The sequence below is a fragment of the Anabrus simplex genome, chromosome X (genome assembly GCF_040414725.1).
Source record: "Anabrus simplex isolate iqAnaSimp1 chromosome X, ASM4041472v1, whole genome shotgun sequence".
Lineage (NCBI taxonomy): Eukaryota > Metazoa > Arthropoda > Insecta > Orthoptera > Tettigoniidae > Anabrus > Anabrus simplex.
The window spans coordinates 115,769,809-115,794,708 of record NC_090279.1 but is presented as its reverse complement, the minus strand read 5'-3'; the positions used below and the strand labels follow the sequence as shown (position 1 = coordinate 115,794,708).

The window sequence follows — 24,900 nt, the reverse complement described above, 5'->3', positions numbered from 1 at the left end:
CTAAATTGTAGCGACTTATTCCCCAACATTATAAACCAATTTTCATTAAATTCTCTTCAGCCGTTTTCTCGTGATGAGCATACGTACAGCCAGAATTTACGGAAAATTAAAACGTGCATTTCCCCTTGTTACTATGGTCACGACCGGTACGGAAATATCATTCTTTTTAAATTCTGAGCAATGTACAGACAAAACTCTTATTTTATTTTCATTTTCATGAATTAAAATTAGTCAGAATTGTCTCCAAATAATCTCTAGAAAAGTCACTAGCCGTTATCATTGAAATCATGTCACTAAATTACTAAGAAAGACTCAATATCTGGCGACTAGTCTCTAGAATCGGCCAAAGAGAATGGAATCGACTAGACTGATGTGAACGAATGCGAACATAGCAAGCAAGAATGAAAGATAGATAATTGATATACGAGTCGCGATATACAGGTTTCAATAAACAACGCACATTCGCACACATTTCTCGCATTAATAAACGTCGATATTTCGTTTGAAAGCAGCCAATGAGCGAAGGACTTCCGGCCACTGACGTAAAAGAGCTGAAATGGCGGGATTTGAAAGCAAATGTTTGAAGCTCATAAAAAAATAAGCTAAAATCGGGAAAAATAATACAATAATTGGGAGGCAGGAAAAACTGTCGAAAATCAGGAGTCTGCCCCTAAATTGGAAAAGGTGGCAGGTATGCAGCGTGTATGTGACAACTTATATTGCAAAAGGAATCTAATGCGGCATTCCCACGAGGCGTGACAAGCTTGACCCAATTACCATTTTGTAGTTGCTCCATACTGGTTCATGCTCGATGGAAAGCAATCCGTTCACGCGGAAAGAACGAAATAGTCAAGTTGAGACGTGGCCAAGGACGAGTTAGTTGCTGGTGGATGACTTGTTACGTGTTCAATTTTAGCAAATGAAGTCTTTCATATCTTGCAGCAAAGAAGAAACAGTCGATGGAGATTGTGAGTAAGGCAGTGGATATTGCCATTTGAGTGAGTGTCCCTCTGTTGCATGTAAGGTCATTTCATTTTCATTAACCAAGCAATTTTAGGATTGTAAATTTCATCGGTAGACTTTCCTGATCTGTCACTAACAAAAATTTCTTCAATTCCTAACAAAAAAAAACCTTATTGTTAGAATTCTTGTTTTATTTTCCACCTAATTCAATGTTTATTGTCTCTAGAAGGACAACACTAACAGGGACATGACATGTTTCGCTCGTTATATCGAGCATCTTCAACAAATATCTCAAGGTTAAGTCTTTACATTGAACTTTAATTTGTTTGTTAAAATTGTCTTACACCAATAAAATATTACCACTAGTTAACACATAATTAAAAAGAATTAACAATTGAAATATGGCTGTGATGGACTGGACATTGATCACAATTTACGGATGTCCAAGTCATAGTAATGTTCTAAACATCTGTAAGATTTGGCTAAAAATCTTGTTAGCTCCCAGTTTTTAAGAACACTATTTCGTGCTAAGTTGTTTTTCTAAGTTTAAATGTCCTATTTGAAATTAACACTATGAGCCCGGACGTTTCAAGATAGCGTCCCTACCCTGTGCCGGCGTAATTTAGACTCTCAGAAAAAAAAATCACAGTTCTGTCAGTTTTCGCAATATACATTAACAAATTTATATACGTATTGTACAAAGAGTGGGCTATCCCACTAAATCAAATAAAAAATGCTTACCTTCAGCATTGGAAAGAAACTTAGGCTACAATATTGGTCCTTTCTGATATCCTTGTTCACGCACTTTAATTTCTAATTCACTAGATAGTTTTTAATCACTGAATAACAGAATTACACATTGTTATTCCCAATACTTAGCTTTGGTACGGTAACACTCAAAACATTCTCCTACGCAAAGACCTACGTCACATTTACGACAATATATGGTTGTCATTTTCTTCACAGCACAACCGGTGTTATGCTTGGACTTGTGGTAGCAAACCTTGCACGTACGCTGCGCATGTCCTTCCTTCTTCACGCCTACTGCAGGTATTCTGTCTGGAAAATTATCTCTACCTACTAGCCTTCCCGCAGTTGATGCTCGTGATTCTTCAGTAATTTCGGCCCCAACACTACTCACCAAATCAAACGCTAAACGTTCACAAAATTTTGAAAGGGGAAGTTTTTGTGAAGAAGCCTTATGGTACAGTATATAGGCATTCACTATGGTAAGATCAAACAGACGGAAGAATAATTTTTTCCACCACTTGATCGATTTCCTTGTGAATGCATAATATGCCAACAATTCATCGGACTTATCAGCACCAATATTGAATTTGTTATATAGTCTACTACTGCTGATGGTTTGGATTTCTCGTGGCTCCCTCTTGCTGCAGGTACTTCAATCATGTCATCATGTGCAGTGCTCAGCACATACACGTCTCAAACATCTCCCCACTTTACTGCTAGAAGGTGTTCTTTCTGCAATGACATTTTTTCACCCTTTTTCAGTTTTTTCGCGAACTCTGATTTTGGCATTCCTTTCTGATTTGGCATCACGGTGCCAGCTGCTTTAGTCTGACTGCCCCACAGATGGTCATAATTATACAGTATAAATCAACTACTTGAGAGATGATTGCAGACTGTTGCCTCACTACACTTTCATTCTAAATCTGTTAAGTCATATAATCAATCATTAGTACACACGCACATGAATTTGAGCTTATCTAACCGGAGCGCGCGAGGAGTACGTATGTCAGCAATTACGTAAGATCTAACTGAGCGCACGTGGCTACGAAACATCGTCCCTAAGTTGCACCACATATCACTATTGACAACACCACCTAATGATAGTAAAGGAAATCGACAACACGTCAAAGCAAAAACTAATTCGATAACGTGAATAGCTTTCGAGTGGCTGAATTTCAAAGATTGTGGTAGTAGTATTACTAACAGCGGCACTCAGTCGCACACCGCGTGGTAGTAATATCACTACCGGCGAGCGCATAATGTTAATGCTTTTAGATTATTAAACTTGTGATGTTTTGCTCCTTCGTTGTACTTTCAGTTTAGTTGAGAAACCACTACATTGTTAACACGTTCAGTACCTGCTTGTGAGCGGGACACTTGAATGCCTGGACCGGCCATTTTCATGCCCGGCTCTCTTGACGTGCATCACTTAATAAAATTTACAATTACTCCTAAACTATAAATGTTAGAAAAATGATACTTTGTGCTTACCACTAGTAAATATTTAGGGTGTGATATCTGGTGTGACAGGTTTCAAAATACGTCTAATTTTATACAAGCCTATCTGTATTTTCGGCATAATGATTACTGTCACTGAAGTGAAGAAATGAAAGAATATGAAGGAAGCGTATTCGGAACATTGTATTAGAAAATATCGGAGTATGAAAAACAGGGTCTTCGGTCCAGTACATTTTAATATCAGGATTTTGGACCAATCGGTTTCCACGATTACATGATCGAATTCTTTGTGAATGGCCGCGGCGCCGCACTTATCACATGACTCGCGTATAGATTGGTCTGCTCACACACATACTGATAAAATTCGTCATTCGTGAAAATACTCACGTAACTCAAAATATCCTGCTTATATTTTATTTGAACTTTTATATCTGAATTCTCTGCAAATGGTGGAACGGGTGGACAGTAACTAGGATGATATGTATCAGGCAGTTCACTTTTCTCTATAGGCCTATCGGATTCGGGAATTGGAATTTTCTCGTCACTCTGACTTTCACTATCTGAGTCTATTTCAGGAATAAGTTCATCACCAGAATAATCATTGTGTACAATACTTAATATTTTTTCTTGCGCAAGATACCTTGTTTTATAAGCCATTATACTACACCCGGTAAGAACGACATGCACTGCGTTGAAATCTCAAGTACTGTCTTGACGCGCGAGGAAGTGCTGGGATATTCACGCTAAAACAGCTAAGATAAACATAAGCCCACTCAACGCGACGGTTATCTCAAAAAGGTCAACCGACTTCCTGCTACAAAGAGTAACGCTGACTAAGGTGTAAGAATGCATAGATGACGAATATAAACAGCATAGCTTCGTGCGGAACATTAAACGTCTTACGCCGTCCACGGCCCGCAGCATAGGAGCAAGCTTAAACGTCTTACGCCGTCCACGGTCCGCAATGAGTTAAAAGATTGTACATTGAAGGTTTGTGGTCTGCTAGAAACATCGTACTGGCAGTCCTCATTAATACTCACCTGGTTTGAGTCAGCCTATTTTTACTATGCTCTGTTTATTATTGAAGCGTGGTTAAAAGGGACACCAATAAATGATAGTTGCTGGTGTATTGCTTTACTGCAACATTTGAGGATGAACGTGTCTGCAACAAAAGAATATTATGAGTGTGTTGTTTGTAGTTGTTAATGAGAAATTCTTGTGGTTGAAATTTCACCTACTCCTTTATTCACGCTTTATTGAAAAGCTGTGCTTTTTGCAGTACTGAGACCATTTGTTATCGTGTTTTTGCTTCTTGTGTTATATGCATAGGGCGGGTTTGGTGGAGGGCAAGTAGGAGGAGTAGGGGAAGGAACTGTGGGCAGGATGTTGGATACTGACCTAGCTTGTGGTGGGGGGTCTCTATGTGCTTTCGAGATGGGATTTGTGTTTGTTAACGTCTTGGAAGGTTTATAATTGAATATTTTGAAGATTTTACTATTTTCTGATTTAAGAAATCGTAGCAATTTTGGCAATTGCTCTATTAATGGGCTTTTTATTTCAACTGCATCGTTTAGGTTTTTTCCTTATTGAACGAGATAAGTCACGGCCATTGTTGGTCACAATTACATGAGATGAGGTGAGCAGGAAACCGCTCTTGGAGCACAACTTACTAGAAGGGACACCAAGGAACTTACTAGAAAATTGAATCTAGCAAAGAAGGCAGCTAAGGATAACATGATGGCAAGCATAATTGGCAGTCATACAAATTTTAGTGAAAAATGGAAGGGTATGTATAGGTACTTTAAGGCTGAAACAGGTTCCAAGAAGGACATTCCAGGAATAATTAATGAACAAGGGAAGTGTGTATGTGAGGATCTTCAAAAGGCAGATGTATTCAGTCAGCAGTATGTAAAGATTGTTGGTTACAAGAATAATGTCGAGATAGAGGAGGAGACTAAGGACAAAGAAGTAATAAAATTTACATATGATAACAATGACATTTACAATAAGTTACAAAAGTTGAAAACTAGAAAAGCGGCTGAAATTGATCAGATTTCTGGGGATATACTAAAGACAATGGGTTGGGATATAGTACCATATCTTAAGTATTTATTTGATTATTGTTTGGTCGGAGGAGCTATACCAGATGAATGGAGAGTTGCTACAGTAGCCCCTGTGTATAAAGGAAAGGGCGACAGACATAAAGCTGAAAATTACAGGCCAGTAAGTTTGACATGCATTGTATGTAAGCTTTGGGAAGGCATTCTTTCTGATTATATTAGACATGTTTGTGAAATTAATAACTGGTTCGATAGAAGGCAATTCGGTTTTAGGAAAGGTTATTCCACTGAAGCTCAACTTGTAGGATTCCAGCAAGATATAGCAGATATCTTGGATTCTGGAGGTCAAATGGACTATATCGCGACTGACCTGTCTAAAGCATTTGATAGGGTGGATCATGGGACACTACTGGCAAAAATGAGTGCAATTGGACTAGACAAAAGAGTGACTAAATGGGTTGCTATATTTCTAGAAAACAGATCTCAGAGAATTAGAGTAGGTAAAGCTTTATCTGACCCTGTAATAATTAAGAGGGGAATTCCTCAAGGCAATATTATCGGACCTTTATGTTTTCTTATATATATAAATGATATGAGTAAAGGAGTGGAATCGGAGGTAAGGCTTTTTGCGGATGATGTTATTCTCTATAGAGTGATAAATAAGTTACAAGATTGTGAGCAACTGCAACGTGACCTCAAAAATGTTGTGAGATGGACAGCAGGCAATGGTATGTTGATAAACGGGGTTAAAAGTCAGGTTGTGAGTTTCACAAATAGGAAAAGTCCACTCAGTTTTAATTACTGCGTTGATGGGGTGAAAGTTCCTTTTGGGGATCATTGTAAGTACCTAGGTGTTTATATAAGGAAAGATCTTCATTGGGGTAATCACATAAATATGATTGTAAATAAAAGGTACAGATTTCTGCACATGGTTATGAGGGTGTTTAGGGGTTGTAGTAAGGATGTAAAGGAGAGGGCATATAAGTCTCTGGTAAGACCCCAACTAGAGTATGGTTCCAGTGTATGGGACCCTCACCAGGATTACCTGATTCAACAACTGGATAAAATCCAAAGAAAAGCAGCTCGATTTGTTCTGGGTGATTTCCGACAAAAGAGTAGTGTTACAAAAATGTTGCAAAGTTTGGGTTGGGAAGAATTGAGAGAAAGAAGAAGAGCTGCTCGACGAAGTGGTATGTATTAAAGTTAAAAACTTTTATTTTTTAACCACCTATTCAATACAAAGATAATGCACTCAATTATTTATAAAATATTCATGAGGTACATTGGTTAATAGGACATGTTTCATTCGTCTTTGCGAACATCATCAGCTATAAATAACAAAGCCTAAGGTCAGGGCCCTGAGTTTATTTAAATGGTTAAAAATGTCGTTATATTAAAAGAATGGTAAGATTGTGATAAAAGTAGTTGTATAGTATTAAAATTAGACTGTAACATAGTATAACGATTAGCATCAAGAATTTTTCATAAAGTACAATGAATATTGATAATCTGAAAAGTAAAAACAATCATAAGGGTTATTAAATTAGGAAACATGTAATAGTAGACATCAGAAAGACTTTGATGTTTGAAGCGTGGATTAATTGTAGAGTTGTTGGGTATAAACTTGAAGTTTGAAATCTGAAAAGAAAGAAAAATGGAAGAGTGAAGTAATGTTTAAAAACGATAATAAAAAGGGGATGGAAATAGTAAAAGGGGAAAGCTTACCCATTAGACCGGTGAAAATATTTGCTAGCGTTGACAGCGTGAATAGGACAAGGCAGGCCACTTCTTATTGCCTCTAGTGAATTGTGTTGGGTTGAGACAGATAATATTGTAGGCACTAAAATATGTCCGTATGTGACGCGTGGATAATGTTGAAAGCATGAACTTTTAAAAAAAAAATTTTTTAATCTGAAAAGAAGAAGAAAAAAGGGGGAAGTGAGGCCATGTTAAGACGAAAATTAAAAGGGAGAGAAAGGGAAAATTGAAAAAGGAAGCTTACCTGCTGTGATAGAAAGGGAGTGTCCGCTGACGTTAGCTGCGTGAGGCAAACTGGCAAGCGGCTTTGTTATTGCTTCTCGTGTTATATGTGTGTATACGTAGAGGCGGGGAGTGAGTCATGTGAGGAGGGGAAGTAGTTGATTCTTTAGACGCGCTAGATGTTCGTGGAGGGTGTGTCACATGGGAGGGTGGGGAGTAGTAACTGTTGTTACCGAGGAAATGCTCTTAGCGGTTGGATAATTAAAAATGTTCATAAAGTTGTTGTTATTTATATGAAAAAAAGAGAGTAATTCTGGGATTTTCTCAATTAATGGGCTTTTGATTTCTGAAATTTCGTTTAAATTTTGATTTCCATTGAAATGTTGGTCCAAGGATATGTAAATGTTCTCGAACTCTGTCATTAGTTTGCTTTTACTGACGTATTTTAGGATTTGAAGATCTTTTTCAATCGTCGTAAAACTGTGGCCGGTTTCTTCCATGTAAGTACTCATGGCGGAATATTTTTTGTGTTTTGAGGCGTTGTAATGTTCAAGATACCTAGTCAAAAAACTGCGTCCGGTTTGTCCAATGTATGAAAAATCACAATTAGTACATTTAAGTCTATAGACACCAGAGTTCGAGAATTTAGTGTGATTACCGTTAACTATGTTTGAATTGAGAAAAATATTACGGTTCGTGTATCGGGTTTTATGGGCGATGTTGATGTCGTATTTCTTTAGCGGGTTGGTGATTTGAAATAGGCCTGGGTTTGTGTAGGTGAAAGCGGCATATTTCGATTTTTTAGGTTTGTCCGGAATTAACTGAGTCGCAGTTTTTAATTTTACCTTATTGATGATTTTGTTAATCATCAAGGGGTTATAGCCGTTAATTCTGGCTAAATCTTTGATGTAATTTAATTCTTTTTTATGATTTACAATTATGAGCAGGATTTTTAATGCTCTATAAACGAGACTGAGAAATGCAGAATGTTTATGAGATTGCGGGTGTAAAGAATCGTTTCTTATAGTGACGGGGGCGCAGGAAGGCTTTCTATATATTTGGAAATTAAACTTGTTATTCTCTCTTGAGATGTTTAAGTCCAAGAAGTTTAAGGAACCGTTAATTTCATCTTCCTTAGTGAATTTGACATTGTTGTCAAGTTCATTAAGGAAAGTTAAAATACTATGGCTATCATTTTTTTGAGTATCAATAATAGCAAAAGTGTCATCAACATATCTTAGCCATAATTGGAGGCCATTGATGTTATTAATTATTTTGTTGTTTTCCAAATCATCCATGAAAATATTGGCTAGAATGCCCGAGATCGGATCTCCCATTGCTAAACCCTTTTGGTGATATATTTTATTATCAAAATTGGTACTATTGTGAGAGGCTTCTTTCTTCTTCTTTTCAGATTAAAAAAAATTTTAAAGTTCATGCTTTCAACATTATCCACGCGTCACATACGGACATATTTTAGTGCCTACAATATTATCTGTCTCAACCCAACACAATTCCTATTCACGCTGTTACCGCCAGCAAATATTTTCACCGGTCTAACGGGTAAGCTTTCCCCTTTTACTATTTCCATCCCCTTTTTATTCTCATTTTTAAACATTACTTCACTCTTCCATTTTTCTTTTTTTTTCAGATTTCAAACTTCAAGTTTATACCCAACAACTCTACAATTAATCCACGCTTCAAACATCGAAGTCTTTTTGATGTCTACTATTACATCTTTTCTAATTTAATAACCCTTATGATTGTTTTTACTTTTCAGATTATCAATATTCATTGTACTTTATGAAAAATTCTTGATGCTAATCGTTATACTATGTTACAGTCTAATTTTAATACTATACAACTACTTTTATCACAATCTTACCATTCTTTTAATATAACGACATTTTTAACCATTTAAATAAACTCAGGGCCCTGACCTTATGCTTTGTTATTTATAGCTGATGATGTTCGCAAAGACGAATGAAACATGTCCTATTAACCAATGTACCTCATGAATATTTTATAAATAATTGAGTGCATTATCTTTGTATTGAATAGGTGGTTAAAAAATAAAAAGTTTCTAACTTTAATACATTATCTTCAATACGGTCTAATTATGAGATTTATCACATGTAAGTGGTATGTTCCGAGCTGTCAGCGAAGAGATGGCGTGGAATGACATTAGTAGACGAACAAGTTTGAATGGCGTTTATAAAAGTAGGAAAGATCACAATATGAAGATAAAGTTGGAATTCAAGAGAACAAACTGGGGCAAATATTCATTTATAGGAAGGGGAGTTAGGGATTGGAAGAACTTACCAAGGGAGACGTTCAATAAATTTCCAATTTCTTTGAAATCATTTAGGAAAAGGCTAGGAAAGCAACAGATGGGGAATCTGCCACCTGGGCGACTGCCCTAAATGCAGATCAGTATTGACTGATTGATTGAACTTTATGTTCACTGAACTTTACAATATGTCTAGGAACTGTTCATTCATTCGTTGCTTCATGACACCCTAGAATCGTGCTAAGATGTCTGACAGCACATCTTGTGCAACAGTAAACTGCTCCATGGCTAGACACCCAATGACTGAAGCAACATCGGAATGTTTATGGATACTGGAACAATACACAACTATGTCACTGTTTCTTCTTTAAAAAGGCCTAACAGGTAGGTCATTGGCTCCTAATGGTACGAGGTGTAACAAAATGAAAATTAAAATTCAAAATGTATCCAGTGACTAAAATTTAAAACGAGTGGTGATGAAACAAAAACAGTGGATCCAATTCACAATGCCTGAAATACTGGGATGATACTTCTTATCTAAAGGGGTCCAAAATCCAGGTCACCAGCCCCTCACAATAGTACCAATCACTGGAAGGTAGAACCATGGTTTCCTCCTATAGTGGTACTAATCACAGGTCACATAGACTCATGGTATTTCCCGCATGGTGGTATTAATCATAGATAATGTATACTCATGGTGTTGCTCACATAATGGTACTAATCATAGACAATGTAGACCCACAGTGTATGACACATTATGGTAATGCCCACAGGTAACAAAAACCCATGGTGTTCTTCACATAATAGAACTATTCTCAGGTAATGCAGACCCATGGTTTTTCTCACATGCCTATTGGTACTAATCACAGGCAACATAGATGTATGGTGTTCTTGTCTGGCTCCATGGCTAAATGGTTAGCGTGCTGGCCGTTGGTCACAGGCGTCCCGGGTATGATTCCCGGCAGGGTTGGGAATTTTAACCATAATTAATTCCCTTGGCACAGGGACTGGGTGTATGTGTCGTCTTCATCATCATTTCACCCTCATCATGACGTGCAGGTCGCCTACGGACGTCAAATCAAAAGACCTGCACCTGGCGAGCCGAAGTCCTTGGATATCGTGGCACCGCCTCTGTGGATCCGTGTTAGAGTATCGGCCTCCGGATCCCAAGATAGCGGGTTCAAACCCAGCAGAGGTAGTCGGATTTTTGAAGGGCGGAAGAAACTCCATTCGATACTCCATGTTGTACGATGTCGGCATGTAAAAGACCTCTGGTGATACATTTGGTGTTTACCCGACAAACTTCATTAAATCTCAGCCATAGACGCCCAAGAGAGATCCGGTTTACTCGGTCTGCCATCTAGTAGGCCTAGAGTAAAATGGAACGTCGAAATTGACGAGCAGACAGCCAGATGGCGTCAAATCGAAATGTCTGCATATGGTAGCTGAGGCCATACGATTATTATTATTATTATTATTGTGGCACTAAAAGCCATACGCCATTTCATTGTTTTTAATGGTATTTCTCATGAAGTGGTACTACTCAGTAGCAAAGACCCATTCTGAACACAGGGGAACCAACACATTCCAGCGTAGCATATGGTACCTGGTCATTAGAATGCGCAACCAAATTCCCCCCCGCTCCCTCTAGCCTCGGTGGATATTACCCACAATGGTACTAACCGCAGACCCGCGGTATTGCTCAGATAAGGGTACCACTCCTAGGTAACATAGGTCCATGGTGTTCCTCATATAGCGGTACTAATCGCAAGTAAAGTCGACCTATGGTGTTCCTCACGTAATGGTACTAAGCATAAGCAGTGTCATGGTTCTAAAATCATCATCCCTTGGTCGACCCTTTTAGTTGCCTCTTACAACAGGCATGGGGTACCGTGGGTGTATTCTTAGTCTGCTTCCCCCACCCACACGTCAACAACTGAGAAACAAAAATATACCTCACAATTCAAAACCAGCATGCTTTTTGAAAGACCCAGTTCGTACTGAAGAGATTATTTTGAGTACAGTCTGATCATGAAAATTCAATATTCATTGACTTGGCCCACAACGGGTGACTTGCATTGCACTCTACAGTGTGATGGCAGTAGTTGCAGATCTGTAACTTAGTTCCTTTCCTACAGAACAAATATGTATAACCTAGGCGGATAGTGTATAGTCACGAAATACGAGGCTCGTGGTTTGTGTGGCATTAGGAGGTGAATTTTAGCAGTTTGACAGTCGCAAGTGTGATACATTACTCTAACTCGTACAGTTATTCACGTCAGAGTGTTCGTGAAGTGTTCAGTGAAACCTGAAGCGAAATATCTACAAAAACAACCATGCCACCCAAAGTTAAAGAGGTGCCAATGGAAGCCATTGTGAAGCAAGCAGTGCAGGAAGCGCTGTGCAGTAAGGAGACTCTCAACACGCTTGCCAACCTCATCCAAGATCAGGTGACGAAGACAGTTGTAGAGCAACTGAAAGAAACCATAAATTTCAATACGAGCGTGATCGAGGAACTAAAGCGTGCGCTGGAAGAAAGAGACACGACCATAAGGGAATTAAAAAGGGAGCTGCAAATTAAAACAGACAGTTTAGAGCAGTACCAAAGAAGACAGTGCTTGCGTGTGTTTGGTGTGGAAGAAACTGCAGGAGAAAACACCGACAATATTGTCATTGATATTGCTCGTGAAATTGGGGTGGATCTCTCAGTGGACGAAATAGACAGATCGCACAGGGTAGGGAAAAGTCAAACTGGCCGTCCAAGACCCATAATTGTGAAGTTTGTTTCGTACCGGAAAAGAAATGCGATGTTTATAAACAAAAAGAAACTCAAGGGTACAAATAAAACAATTAGAGAGGACCTAACCCCAGAGAGACTGCGGCTTCTACAGGACGCTATAAGTAAGTTCAGTGTGCGGAACGTGTGGTCGAAGGATGGCATAATCTATGTTAAGCAGGGAACTCGTAAAATACCTGTGTCAAACCGCGAAGATCTCGATCGTATTTGCTAACCATGAGCCGACATTCTGTAAACTAAATACCGCTGTATAGAATTTTAATCATAATTTCAACTCTAGCTATAACCTACATTTTTATCAGTAATTTCAGTTTTTAGTTTCTTAATTTTATCTAGTGTAGTTTTTCCTTTTATAACCACAGTTAAATTTTAAGTTGGCAGCAACAAGTAACCAGGAAACAAATGCCTCTAGTTTCAGCCTCTCCAACCCACAGTCCCAAGCAGGTCACTACCTGTATCTCCCAGCCCCCACCCTAAGTACCGCTAATCACCTTCAAGACATTCTTTCGCCTTACCCTACCTCCTTACAAATAGCTCATGTAAACACTCAGAGCATTCTCCCGCATTTCCCGGAATTCTCTGAAATATTCTCAACCTGCAACCTGCATGCCATACTATTCTCCGAGTCGTGGTTGCGTCAGTCTATCCCTTCATCTCTTGTTAGTATGAATGGTTATTCATTAGTTAGGAATGACAGGAGCGGTAAGCTCGGTGGAGGAGTCGGTATGTACATACGGGATGATGTGAAGTATAAGGTGATATTAAAATCCCCCAGTGAGTTCTCCAGTAGCCCCGAATTCTTGTTCGTTGAGCTCATAGTTCGCGGTACGAAGTGCTTGCTTGGTGTGGTGTATCGTCCACCGAAGACTGGTAACATCACAAGTCTAGAGGAAGCCCTACATGATCTAACACCCAGGTATGAGCATTTGATTTTAATGGGAGATTTTAATACAGATTTGACAAACAAATCTACCGAAACAAAACGATTGACTGAGATGTTTTCATCCATTAATTTGACAATACTACCCCTAAACCCTACACACCATGTTGCCAACTCACGCACGCTCCTCGATCTAATAATTACTAATAATACCAACCGAATCCTAACTCATGGACAAATGCCCGTTCCCGGTCTCTCCCGACATGACATGGTTTACGCTGCATATTCCTTGAAGTGCCCTAAATTCAAGCCGAAATTAATTACATATAGAGATTTTAAACACTTTAATGAAGACGCATTTTTTGAAGATGCTCTTAACACACCATGGCACAACATTCAATTCATAAATGACATTGACAGAAAAGTAAATCACTTTAACGAACTACTTCTGACTCTGTATGACAGACATGCACCACTACGCACTGTTAGGGTAAAGAGACCCTCAAACCCATGGCTGTCCCAAGAAATACGTGACCAGATGAAAATAAGAGACGCAGCCTATAATTATTACGTGAAATATCCTACATCTGACAATTTCGGAAAGTATAAAAAACTCCGAAACAGAACAACACAGTTAATTAGAAATGCTAAAATACGTCACTCTTATGATATTTTAAACACTCAAAATTCTACTCAGATTTGGAAATCTCTTCGCGAAATGGGATTATGCAAAAACAAGACAAATGACAACAACTGTAATGTACCACTAGCTGACCTAAACTCATACTTTAGCTCACGATCCTCTCAGATTGACGAACAGACCAAAGCAGCAGTAATTAACAGAATATCCTCAAAAATAAGACATAATGGCGAGCAGTTCTACTTTTCTCATGTGACCCCCAGTGACGTTAGGGAAGTCTTCAGTGAAATAAAGTCAGGGTCCACTGGCCATGATGGAATTAACCTGTCTCTTTTAAAAAGAATCATAGACATCATTCTTCCAGCGGTCACGCATATCATTAACAACTCACTCATGACTGGAGTATTTCCTTCTAATTGGAAACATGCAATCATCCGACCTTTCCCCAAAAACAACAACCCCAACAGTCCCGAAGATTATCGTCCTGTAAGTATCCTTCCTATATTAGGAAAATTGTTGGAGAAAATAGTACATAAACAAATGACTGAATATCTTATACAGTACAACTTACTTGACAAATATCAATCGGGATTCAGACAAAACCACAGTACTGCCACTGCATTAGTTAAAGTGACAAATGACATGCAACTAGCGATAGATAAAGGACAAATGACTATACTTGTTCTCTTGGACTTAAGCAAAGCCTTCGATTGTGTAGATAGAGACATATTACTCGCTAAACTTAAGGCGCTGAAATTTTCTTACAGCACTTTAACCTGGGTACACTCCTATCTTAGTGATCGTCAGCAGCGCGTATCAGTGGGAAACGATACATCTTCGTGGCAAACCACTAAGATGGGCGTGGCTCAGGGAGGAGTATTGTCACCACTTTTGTTCTCATTGTACATGAACGACTTATCTGAGACGCTGACCAATTGTAAATATCATCTGTATGCAGATGATATACAGTTATATATTCACACAAAGCCTAATGACTTAAACAATTCAATCACTAAGTTAAACGAAGACCTAGCAAATGTTAATGACTGGACTAGCAGACATGGCCTGAAAATGAACCCATCAAAATCACAGGCCATCATAATTGGCACGTATAAATCTCATGCTAAAATACAAAACATGTATATACCCAGTGTTATGCTCAGTGGAATACCAGTAACATTTAGCGATCATGTAAAGAACCTTGGAGTAGTATTCGATAAATATTTAAGTTGGTCGGAACACGTCACAAAAATTTGTCAAAGAGTATTCTACTCATTACATTCTGCAAAAAGGATGAGGGACTTCCTTCCAAGAAACACAAGAAAATTATTAGTACAGAGTCTAATATTTCCAATATTTGACTACGGAGATGTAGTTTATAATAGTATGAGCAAAACACATTCATGTCGACTACAGCGAGCCTACAATGCTTGTGCTCGATTCGTATTAAATATCCCAATACAAACTCATATTAGCCCTTTCCTCTCTCAGCTGTCGTGGCTAAGATTGACTGAACGACGTAAATACCACGCTGTTTCCCTTCTCCACAGTATTCTGCAAACGAGCAAACCAGATTATCTTAGAACAGACTTTAAATACCTCTCCCCTTCTGATAGAGCTCCCTCAAGGTCATCCACACGTTCCCTCTTGTCCATTCCCATTCACCACAGTAACTCGTACAACAACTCATTCATACCTGCTACCATACGTTCCTGGAACTCAATCCCAGCTGAAATTAGAGGCATAGGCAATCCGAGGCTATTTAAAAGGAAATGTTTAATGTGGTATTCAAATATGTAAAAAGTAGATTTCACCAACGTAAAATTTAATAATTAGCTCTTAATAATTATCAATAAGGATAGAAATTTTAGAGGTTAAGTAAATTACTTTTAGTGATTTTTAGAAATACGTGTAAAAATGATTTTATAAAGCTGTTGTATAATATGGTTTGGCATAATAGCAGGCTTCATAGCCTGAGCCCCGCCATATAAGAAAGGCAATAAACTAAACTAAACTAAACTAAACACTGATAGAGTAACGGACACGAAATTGGGAGGTTGTGGATTTGGATCCCACTGTTGTCCGGCTGGCCATTTTAGTTCTTCAATACGTACAATATGTACCGAACAAGATCTAACATGCTGACAGTTTATTTTGCTTATGATATTTACTTTATGATGCATTAAGAATTATCCCCGCTTTATTGACTAATTTTGAGCTTACTGCCTTGGTTTTTACTGCTCTTTTTAGACACCTTTTAAGTATGTTTTTGAACAATAATGAAGCTTGTTTTTTGCACCACTTCTCAGGTCCCATATATTAACCGTGCATACTGTACTTATACTGAGGAACAAACAGCAAAGAAGTACAAGAACAATCTGATGCACTGAACGAAAAAATTGAAAAGTATGGTATGAAAATGAGCACACAGGAAAGTAAGACCATGCTAATATCTAGAGGAGGAAGGCAAGGGAAAGGCATTGTGGGAATTCGTGGTCATAGCCTTGAAATAGAAGACAGTTTGAAATACCTAGGGAGTGAAGGCTGGACGTGGAGATTAGCAACAGGGCAATGCATTCTACCAGAGTGTAAGAAACTCTGTCTGGAATAAGGAAGTGTAAAGAGATAGTGTACAATACTGAGCTATGTGCCTGAGACCTGGACAATGACAAGTAGGAGGAGAGTAGAATTCAAGCTAGCGAAATGAAATGTATGACAGGAAAGACAGATTAAGAGAAGATGTGAGAAAGGAGGTCGGATGGAAAAAGAATGAGAGAATTGATAGGAGTAAACTAAGATGGTTTGGACACGTAAAGAGGATGGAGGAGAAAATACCAAAACAGGTGATGGAGATGAAGTGTTAAGATAAAGAGAGTGAGAGGGAAACGTACGACACAGTGGAGCAATTCAATGAAGAGGAGTGCAAGAAGAAGAAACTTGGACTGATAAAATGATGGAAGAGGAATAGTGGAAAGAGAGCAAAATGTGGGGAAGCGCAATAAATAGCCCGACCCGGCAGAAGCTGGATAACGGGAAAGGATGATGATTATACTCGGATCATACGATAAATAATCCTGTTACCTTACCCGAGTTTCATGGCCGATGTACTGCTTGAAGTCCTCGTCCTTGCCCAGCACAGCCTTGCTGATGATGTTTTCAAAGTAGACACAGACACAGGGTACAAAGGGCGACTTCTCCGTATCCGCTAGCCACGTTAGTTTGAGAGTCTTCCTGTAGTCCTTGTTATCTAGGTTCAGATCTGCCTCCACTGACACAACTTTCCCATCAACACTGTAAATGGATGGGCACAAAATTATTTACAGATAACATTTCCTCTTGTCAACGAAGGGAAATTGTATAAACATTCAGAAGTACACTGATAACAAATAACACAAATTCACAAATCAAATAAAAATGTTAACACTTATAATTGTATACTTCCCGGCACAGCTTTTGACAAAGAAGCCCTCTTGATGGCAGCGGGACGAGAGGAGTTGTTGGCCCCCCATCAGACACATCTGTTCTGCCTATTAGATCCAACTGAGGGTTGCGTTCACAAGTACCACACTCATATATAGCCTATTATAGCCTATTATTACACTCCAAGAGACATTTTATACCTACTGCCAGGTGTAACTGAAGGCCGCTCCTCAGGAGAACAGACACATTTTGCAACAGACGTTGTCGACAGGAGAAAGTTCTTCCGTTTTCTCTGCCGTTGGGTCTACTTGTGCCATCCAAACGGTTGACCCTTATTTAGTTCTTTTTCCGGGTTGAACCTGTTGTTGTCTTCTGTACATTACGTACAGTCTGCTGATGTTTTGAATCGGGATTCGTACTGAAAACAACAACACGGTTCAACCCGGAAGAAGAACTACATACTTCTACACATCGTGGGAGCTTCACTTCTAAGATACGTTTGACCATGGTGAACATGTGTGTCATTTCCTACACAAAGGCTTCCCCTGGCTTCCAAAAGGGAGGACTCCCCTGTCCATAGCCATTCATGCTTATTTTTGGTGCCAAGTTTGGTAACGGTCACTTGACCCTCGGCCACAGGTAGTACCATCTACTGTCTCACACGGTAATAAAATGAAGTATCATAGGAAACGCATAGTGAGAAACAAAGATGAAGAATAGGAAGTCAGTCAAAAAATTTTTTTATTTTATACACTGATTTACGTCGCACCGACACAGATAGGTCTTATGGCAACGATGGAAAAGGAAAGGGCTAGGAGTGCAAAGGAAGCAGCCCCAGCATTCACCTGGTGTGAAAACCATGGAAAAGCATCTTTAGGGCTGCCAAGACTATCTCCTGAATGCAAGCACTGCCAACTCGCTCAAAACAGAAAACCAAAATGGGAGAATCGATAGGAAAGATCTAAGATGGTTTGGGTATGTAAAGAAGATGAAGGAGAAAAGAATACTGAAACAGATGATGAAGATGAAGGGGGAGAGAGGGACCTAGTACACAGTCTATTGATTCAATGAGGAGTGCAATCAGAAGAAGAAGAAGAAACTTGGTCTGGAACAAAATGATGAAAGAGGAATGGTGGAAGAGAGGGGAGAAGGAAAATGGAGGATTGCCGTAAATGTCCCAACCCGGCAGAAGCTGGACAAAGAGAAAGGAGGACGAGGAGAGAGATGGAGGGTTGAGTCAGCAAAAGCACGCGGTCATAAAACTTTGCTCCAGAATTAACAACAGGTCTGGCCAAAGGCTGGAAACTTTCAAACAGTTCAAAATGATGATGACGAGGAACTGTACACTTGTACACCTCATTCTGTAAAAAAAAAAAGTGCTATTTCTATAATACGCCTGCATTGCTGCCATCCTTGTTCGAACACTAATCTTCCGTACAGCAACCTACGCAGCAGCAGCAGCTCGGACAATGAAAATGGCTGATAACAAGAGAACTGATGATCTCGAAATGTGGTAAATAAATGTATAAAATAAAAAAAAATTTAAAAAATTCTGTCTTCGTTTTCTTCATCTTTGTTTCTCACTAAGTGTTTCCTATCATAGAGTGAGAAACATGTTATGGGACAAAGAAAATTTTGTACAAGATGTATTACGTACCCATAACAACTTGGACAACGACAAAGAAGGATGAGAGTTGAATACACACAGCCAAAATGTTCTTGAGGAGTATGATACAGAAGAGACAAAATAAGAGATGAGAAAATCTGGGAAGAAACTGGAGTGGAAAAAATTAATGTTCCTTACCATTATTTACATTTCCTCCTTTTGTGTTTGTCCTGTGTTCCTAGTCTGTTCATCATCATTTTGGAAATTAAGGATAAATACAGGTGAGAAAATGCCAGGAACATGGCACATGTAGCGAGCAAAGAAGCTTCTCAGTATGAAAAGGATGGGGGGAGAGGTGAGTGTCATGGCAGAGCAGTAAGCCTAAAGGATAGGGAAGCAGGCGAAAGTACCCAAAAATACCCTTGAAGATGATGTTTATTGTTTAAAAGGGCCTAACAGCCACATTATCGGCCTCAAATGCTGAGAGGTGCAATGAAATGAAAATTCAAACTTCAAAATGTATCCACTGACTAATGATGATGAAAAGATGATGTTGAAACAAAAGCAATCTGTGAAGCCTGGGATGATGTTTATTATCTAATAACTGTACAACTACGGTGTTCCTCCCACGGCGGTACTAATCACGGGCCACATATACTCATGTTATTGCTCACATGGTGGTACTAACAGCTTATAAATCTCATTTTAGGTTAAGTTATAAGTACATTCCCACCCTCCAATACTTATCAATTTCTATATAATAGTTTTATTAATTACATAATATAAACCCGATTAATCTCTAGGACAGGTTTTGTTCCGATTATGGAACGTCTTCAGCTAAAAGATTCGACAAAATGGCACGAATATTAAAACACATATGGTAGTTGTGATGATAAAAATAAAATGTTCATTCATGTTGGTTAAAAATTTCAACAAGTCAGTGTCCAAGTGACGAAGTAAAATCAGCTATAAGGTTCTTCTTTCTGTTGGAGATGTGTACATTTGTTAATCTTGAAGATAAAATTAGAGATATACAAGATTTTCTTAACGTATAGTTATCGGGGAACTCTTGATATAAACAACCATAGTTGAAGTTGAGTTGCGGTTGGACTATTAAAATGAGTCTGAAATGAGAAAAGAATGAGTAAAAAGGAGGATATTTTAAGGAGAAAACCTTGTAAAAATGTATGTTCGCGAGAATAAAGGAAAATGGAGTTGATTACCTTATAATCGATCATGTCGTATTTGACGTCCTCCCTTACACCGTGTCGTTAACTGACCGAGTCCTGTGTACGTGTGTGGGGCACTTGCAGTGGGCAGGGAATATCGGAAGGAGAGGTAGGTGAAGTGAGGAGAACGAGTGATATGTTGTGTAGGGTGGAGCTAACTGAGGAGTGGCGCTGTGATAGGCTAGGAGAAACGGAAGGAAAAGTAGGAGGAATGTTGTGTAGGGTGGAGCTAATCGGAAGGAGGTGTGTTGGTTGTTTCTTGGGAACCTTTTTGATGGTTTTTCTAGATGAGTAATTTGGTAGCCTCTTCTAATAATATATATATATATTTTCCGTGATTTCGTTAATATTCTGGGTGGGATTTCGTTTCTGATCAATCTCAATATAGATATCTTCAAGAATATTTATTAATTTGCCTTTGTTTAACGTTCATAGAATGGTCAAGTCCCTTTCTATCGATGTAAAACTGTGTTTATATTCGGTCATGTGAAGACTCATGCCCAAGTACTTCCTATGTTTTTCAGCATTAATATGTTCTTGATATCTTATTAAGAAATTATGGCCTGTTTGTCCGATATAAGAATTGGCACAATTTGAACATTTAAGCCTATATATCCCCGAATTTAAATATTTGTTATTACTTGCAATGCTTTGATGATTGAAAATTAAATGCTGATTGTTGTTATTGGTGCGAACGGCAATTTTAAAATTGAGTTTCTTAAAAATATTAGTAATCTGGTAAATATTCCCATTATTATAAGTAAAAGTGGCAAAGTTTTTCTTTTTATGTTCTTTTACCAGCTGTGTTTGAGGTTTATTCCTCATTTTATTCATTAATCTGTCTATGTGGTGTTTTGTGTATCCATTGCTTATCGCTATTTTGTAAATGAGATTAATTTCTTTTTGGAGATCGTTTTTGGACAAGGGAATGTTAAAGGCTCTATTTAACATGCTTGAAAAGGAACTCCTTTTATGTGCCTCAGGATGGTACGAATCTTTTCGTATGGTGTTTATAGTTTGAGTCGGTTTTCTAAAGATTGTAAAGTCCAACATTTCTTCTTTCCTTTCGACTGTTAAATCAAGGAAATTTAGTATTTTATTGTTCTTGGTTTCTAATGTAAATTTTATGAAAGGGTCTAAACTGTTGATTTGGTCTAATAAATTAGTGCTACTATTGATTTGTTCATCTATAATTGCAAAGATGTCATCAACAAACCTTAGCCAGATGATACCTTTTTCGTCATTTAAATTTTTTCATGCTTTTCTAAGTGATCCATGTATATTTCAGCAAGGATACCTGACGCTGGAGATCCCATAGGGAGAACACTTTGTTGATATAATGTGTTATCGAAGGAAAAGTAATTATTGTTAAGTGTAAATTCTAGGAGTAACATAAATTCTTCTATTTCATGGTTACTAAGTTTCCTGTGTGTCCTTCAGTTGTTCTTAATTATATTTAGAGTTTCTTTCGTGGGAATCGTAGAATACATATTAGTAACGTTGAATGAGTTCAAAGTGAAAGATGGTTTTTAATTTATTGTTCTTAATAATTTTACAAAATTCTATTGAATTACTGATTGTGGTTCTGCTTTGGAAGGTATAGTACTTTTTTAGAAAGCTATTGATAAATTAAGAGGTTTTGTAGGTGGGGCTGTTTTTGAAGTTAATAATTGGTCTTATGGGTATGTCAGGTTTGTGTATCTTAGGCAAAGCTCTTGCTATTGGTAGTCTTGGATTCATATTAATTAGGCTTGATATTTCATTCTCATTAAGGATAAAATTAATGTTTTTAAGCATTTGTTTTAGTTTTCTTTGGACAGAGTTAGTCAGGTCTTTTTTAATTTTTGTGAAAGTATTATCTGAGAAAAATGCTTCAGTTGCATAATAACTGACACATTACCTTTATCTGCCTTTGTGATTATAAGGTCATTATCTTTTATTTTTTGTTTTAAGTCTTTGATGTCTGTGGAAGGTAAATGGGGTGTGTTAACTTTCTGATCTTTAAATAATTCTTGAAATTTCTTTTTGACTTTGAATTTAGTTTCAAGTTGTCGATCTATTGGAAGCTGAGCTATGACTTGTTCTACTTCAGCAATGGTTGTTATGTATTGCTTTTGGTTGTATGGATTAGGCCAATTATGTTTGGGTCCCTTGTTGATAATCTGTAACGCTTTGTCCTCGAAAACAACATCAGTTAGATTCTTAGTTGGAGGGTGAAAGGTTGAATTGGGTTCGATGTTAATGGAGGATTCTTTTGACTGATTTATGTTTTTTTTCATTTAGAGTAAGACTGTAAAGTTTTTTGTTCAAGGTTTCTTGTTTCTTATCTAAGATGTTTTGAATTTTAGTATTACCGTATTTCAAAAGGGAATCCCAATCAATAGGGGCCATAAGGGAGGAAGCTTCTAGATGAGCATTAAATACTTTTTTCTGTATAGAAATTTAATTTCATTTTTGATCCATAAGTTGTTAGTTTTTCTTGAGTAGCTTTATGGCATTTTGTTGTACAAGGTTTTCTCTGTACTGAATTTAGAAATTTAGGAACGAGTTTTTAATGTAAACATTGTTTTAGGAAATGTATGCCTTTGCCAATTTTTGACATTTTAATCTTTAAGTTCAAATAGGCATTTGAAATTCTTAACCAACATGAATGAACATTTTATTTTTATCATCACAACTATCATATGTGTTTTAATTTTCATGCCACTTTGTCAAATCTTTTAGCTATTGTATCATCCTAACTATCAATGTTTTTTAATTGTCTTGCCATTTTGTTAAATCTTTTAGCTGAAGATGTTCCATAATCGGAACGAAACATGTCCTAGAAATTAAGCTGGTTTATATTATGTAATTAATAAAACTATTATATAGAAATTGATAAGTATTGGAAGGTGGGAACCTACTTAACCTTAGTTGGTGGTACTAATCCGAAGTAACGTTGACCCATGGTGTTTCTCACGTAACGGTACTAATCACAAGTAGTCTCATGGTACTAAAATCATCAGCCCTTCTAGTCGCCTCATACGACAGGAAGGGGATACCGTGGGTGTATTCTTCGTCTGCGTTCCCCACCCTTGGTTGTTACTTACATTGTAAAGAAGAGCTCCCCATTCCATCTTGCCACATACAGTAGCTTTATGTGAAATATGCCCCTAATGTGTTGGCACCTATATTTTTACAGGTATATTATAATGTTATATTTTGAACTGTTGTGTTTGACAGACTGAAAAGATTTTAAGTTACACCAGTAGAGAGTAAAGTTATTTACTGACACTGACCGGTTGATCTTCTTCACCAGCAAGTTCCCCCAGTTGATGAATGTAGCGTTCTCCCCCTCCTTGAGAGTCTCCGCATCCTCTCTGTCGATGAGGACTCTGGGTCCCACCCAGATGGTCTTGTTGCCCACAGAGGAATCTTTAGGATGTAGCTGTACAGTGAGGGATTGTTCGACAGCACCGTTCACCAGGACGGGCACTGTCCCTTCTGCCAGGAGAGAAGTATACCTGGGAGCCACAGGATCTATCACCTGAAATAAGAACATAACTTTTTTTTGCTATTTTCTTTATGTCACACCGACACAGATATGTCTTATGGCGACGACGGGTCAAGAAAGGCCTAGGAGTGGGAGGAAGCGGCCATGGCCTTAATTAAGGTACAGCCCCAGCATTTGCGTGGTGTGAAAATGGGAAACCACGGAAGACCATCTTCAGGGCTGCCAACAGCGGGGTTCGAACCCATTATCTCCCGGATGCAAGCTCACAGCAAGTACATAACAATCAGCTTATTGAGGTGAAGTATAAACAATAGAAGAGTCTTCTTCTTTCCTAGCATCTGTACATCACACAGGGTCCACTGTCTTGCTATGTCTTCATCATTTTAATCGGTCCTCAGGGCTGAGGTCCGCGACCCACGTCTTCAGCGATGGAGTACATCCACAGTATCATTGGCCTTCCACACGGACGACAACCTCCAGAGTCAAACTAAAGGGCCACTTTTGCCACAGAATTGTCATGACCATACCATCGGCAACTAGCCTCTTTCAATCTAGTCTTTGTCGCAGATCATCATTTTATTTTTATTTCTTTTACAATCTGCTTGACATCAAACCAACATGGCAACAATGGGACAGGAAAGGGCTAGGTGTGGGAAGAAAGCGACCCTGGCCTTAATGAAGGTACAGTCCCAATATTTTCCCAGTGTGAAAAATGGGAAACCATGGAAAATTATCTTTAGGGCTGCTAACAATGGGGTTCGAACCCACTATCTCCCAAATGCAAGCCGACAGCTACATGATGCAAACCACGCAGCTACTATCTCGCACTCATCCTATGTCACGCAGCTGCAGCGAGTTAGGCCGAGTCCATCGGAGCAATTTCATATCAACAGAGTCATAGGATGATATTCTAATCCATAGAGAGCTACATGGCGCAGCGCTATCTTACATACTTTCGCCTTGAGATATTTGGGCATGTGCTTGGCCCAGGTTACCTGTTATGGGATGGAACAGACTGTACACAATAATAATTACAAAATTGATGATGATGATGCTTGTTGGTTAAAGGGGCCTAACATCTAGGTCATCGGCCCCTAATGGTACAAAATGAGATGAAATGTAATAACAAATTAAAAGTCCAAAATCCTCCAATGACCTGAATTCAAAACGTGAGGAAGAAAAATGTATGGATGGATATGAACTTAAAACGATCAGTGGATCTGACCCAAAATGCCTCACATTCACAGAAACTGACGTAAAACAATAGGATTACTGACCAAGGGACAGCTTCTATAACATAACACTGAATCGATGATGGTTGTAGTCTAAAGGAG

General features: G+C 38.4%; 1 protein-coding gene across 1 annotated transcript in view; it reads right to left on the bottom strand.

Annotated features, from left to right (window-relative positions):
* GluProRS (Glutamyl-prolyl-tRNA synthetase) overlaps positions 1–24,900 on the bottom strand; it is a 399,755-nt gene that overhangs the window by 243,053 nt on the left and 131,802 nt on the right. The window contains exons 10-11 of the mRNA XM_068230702.1: positions 23,352–23,599; positions 16,905–17,109 (exon numbers count right to left, since the gene is read on the bottom strand). Coding sequence (XP_068086803.1) covers positions 16,905–17,109; positions 23,352–23,599 — 453 coding nt within the window. The remainder of the gene's footprint in view (positions 1–16,904; positions 17,110–23,351; positions 23,600–24,900) is intronic.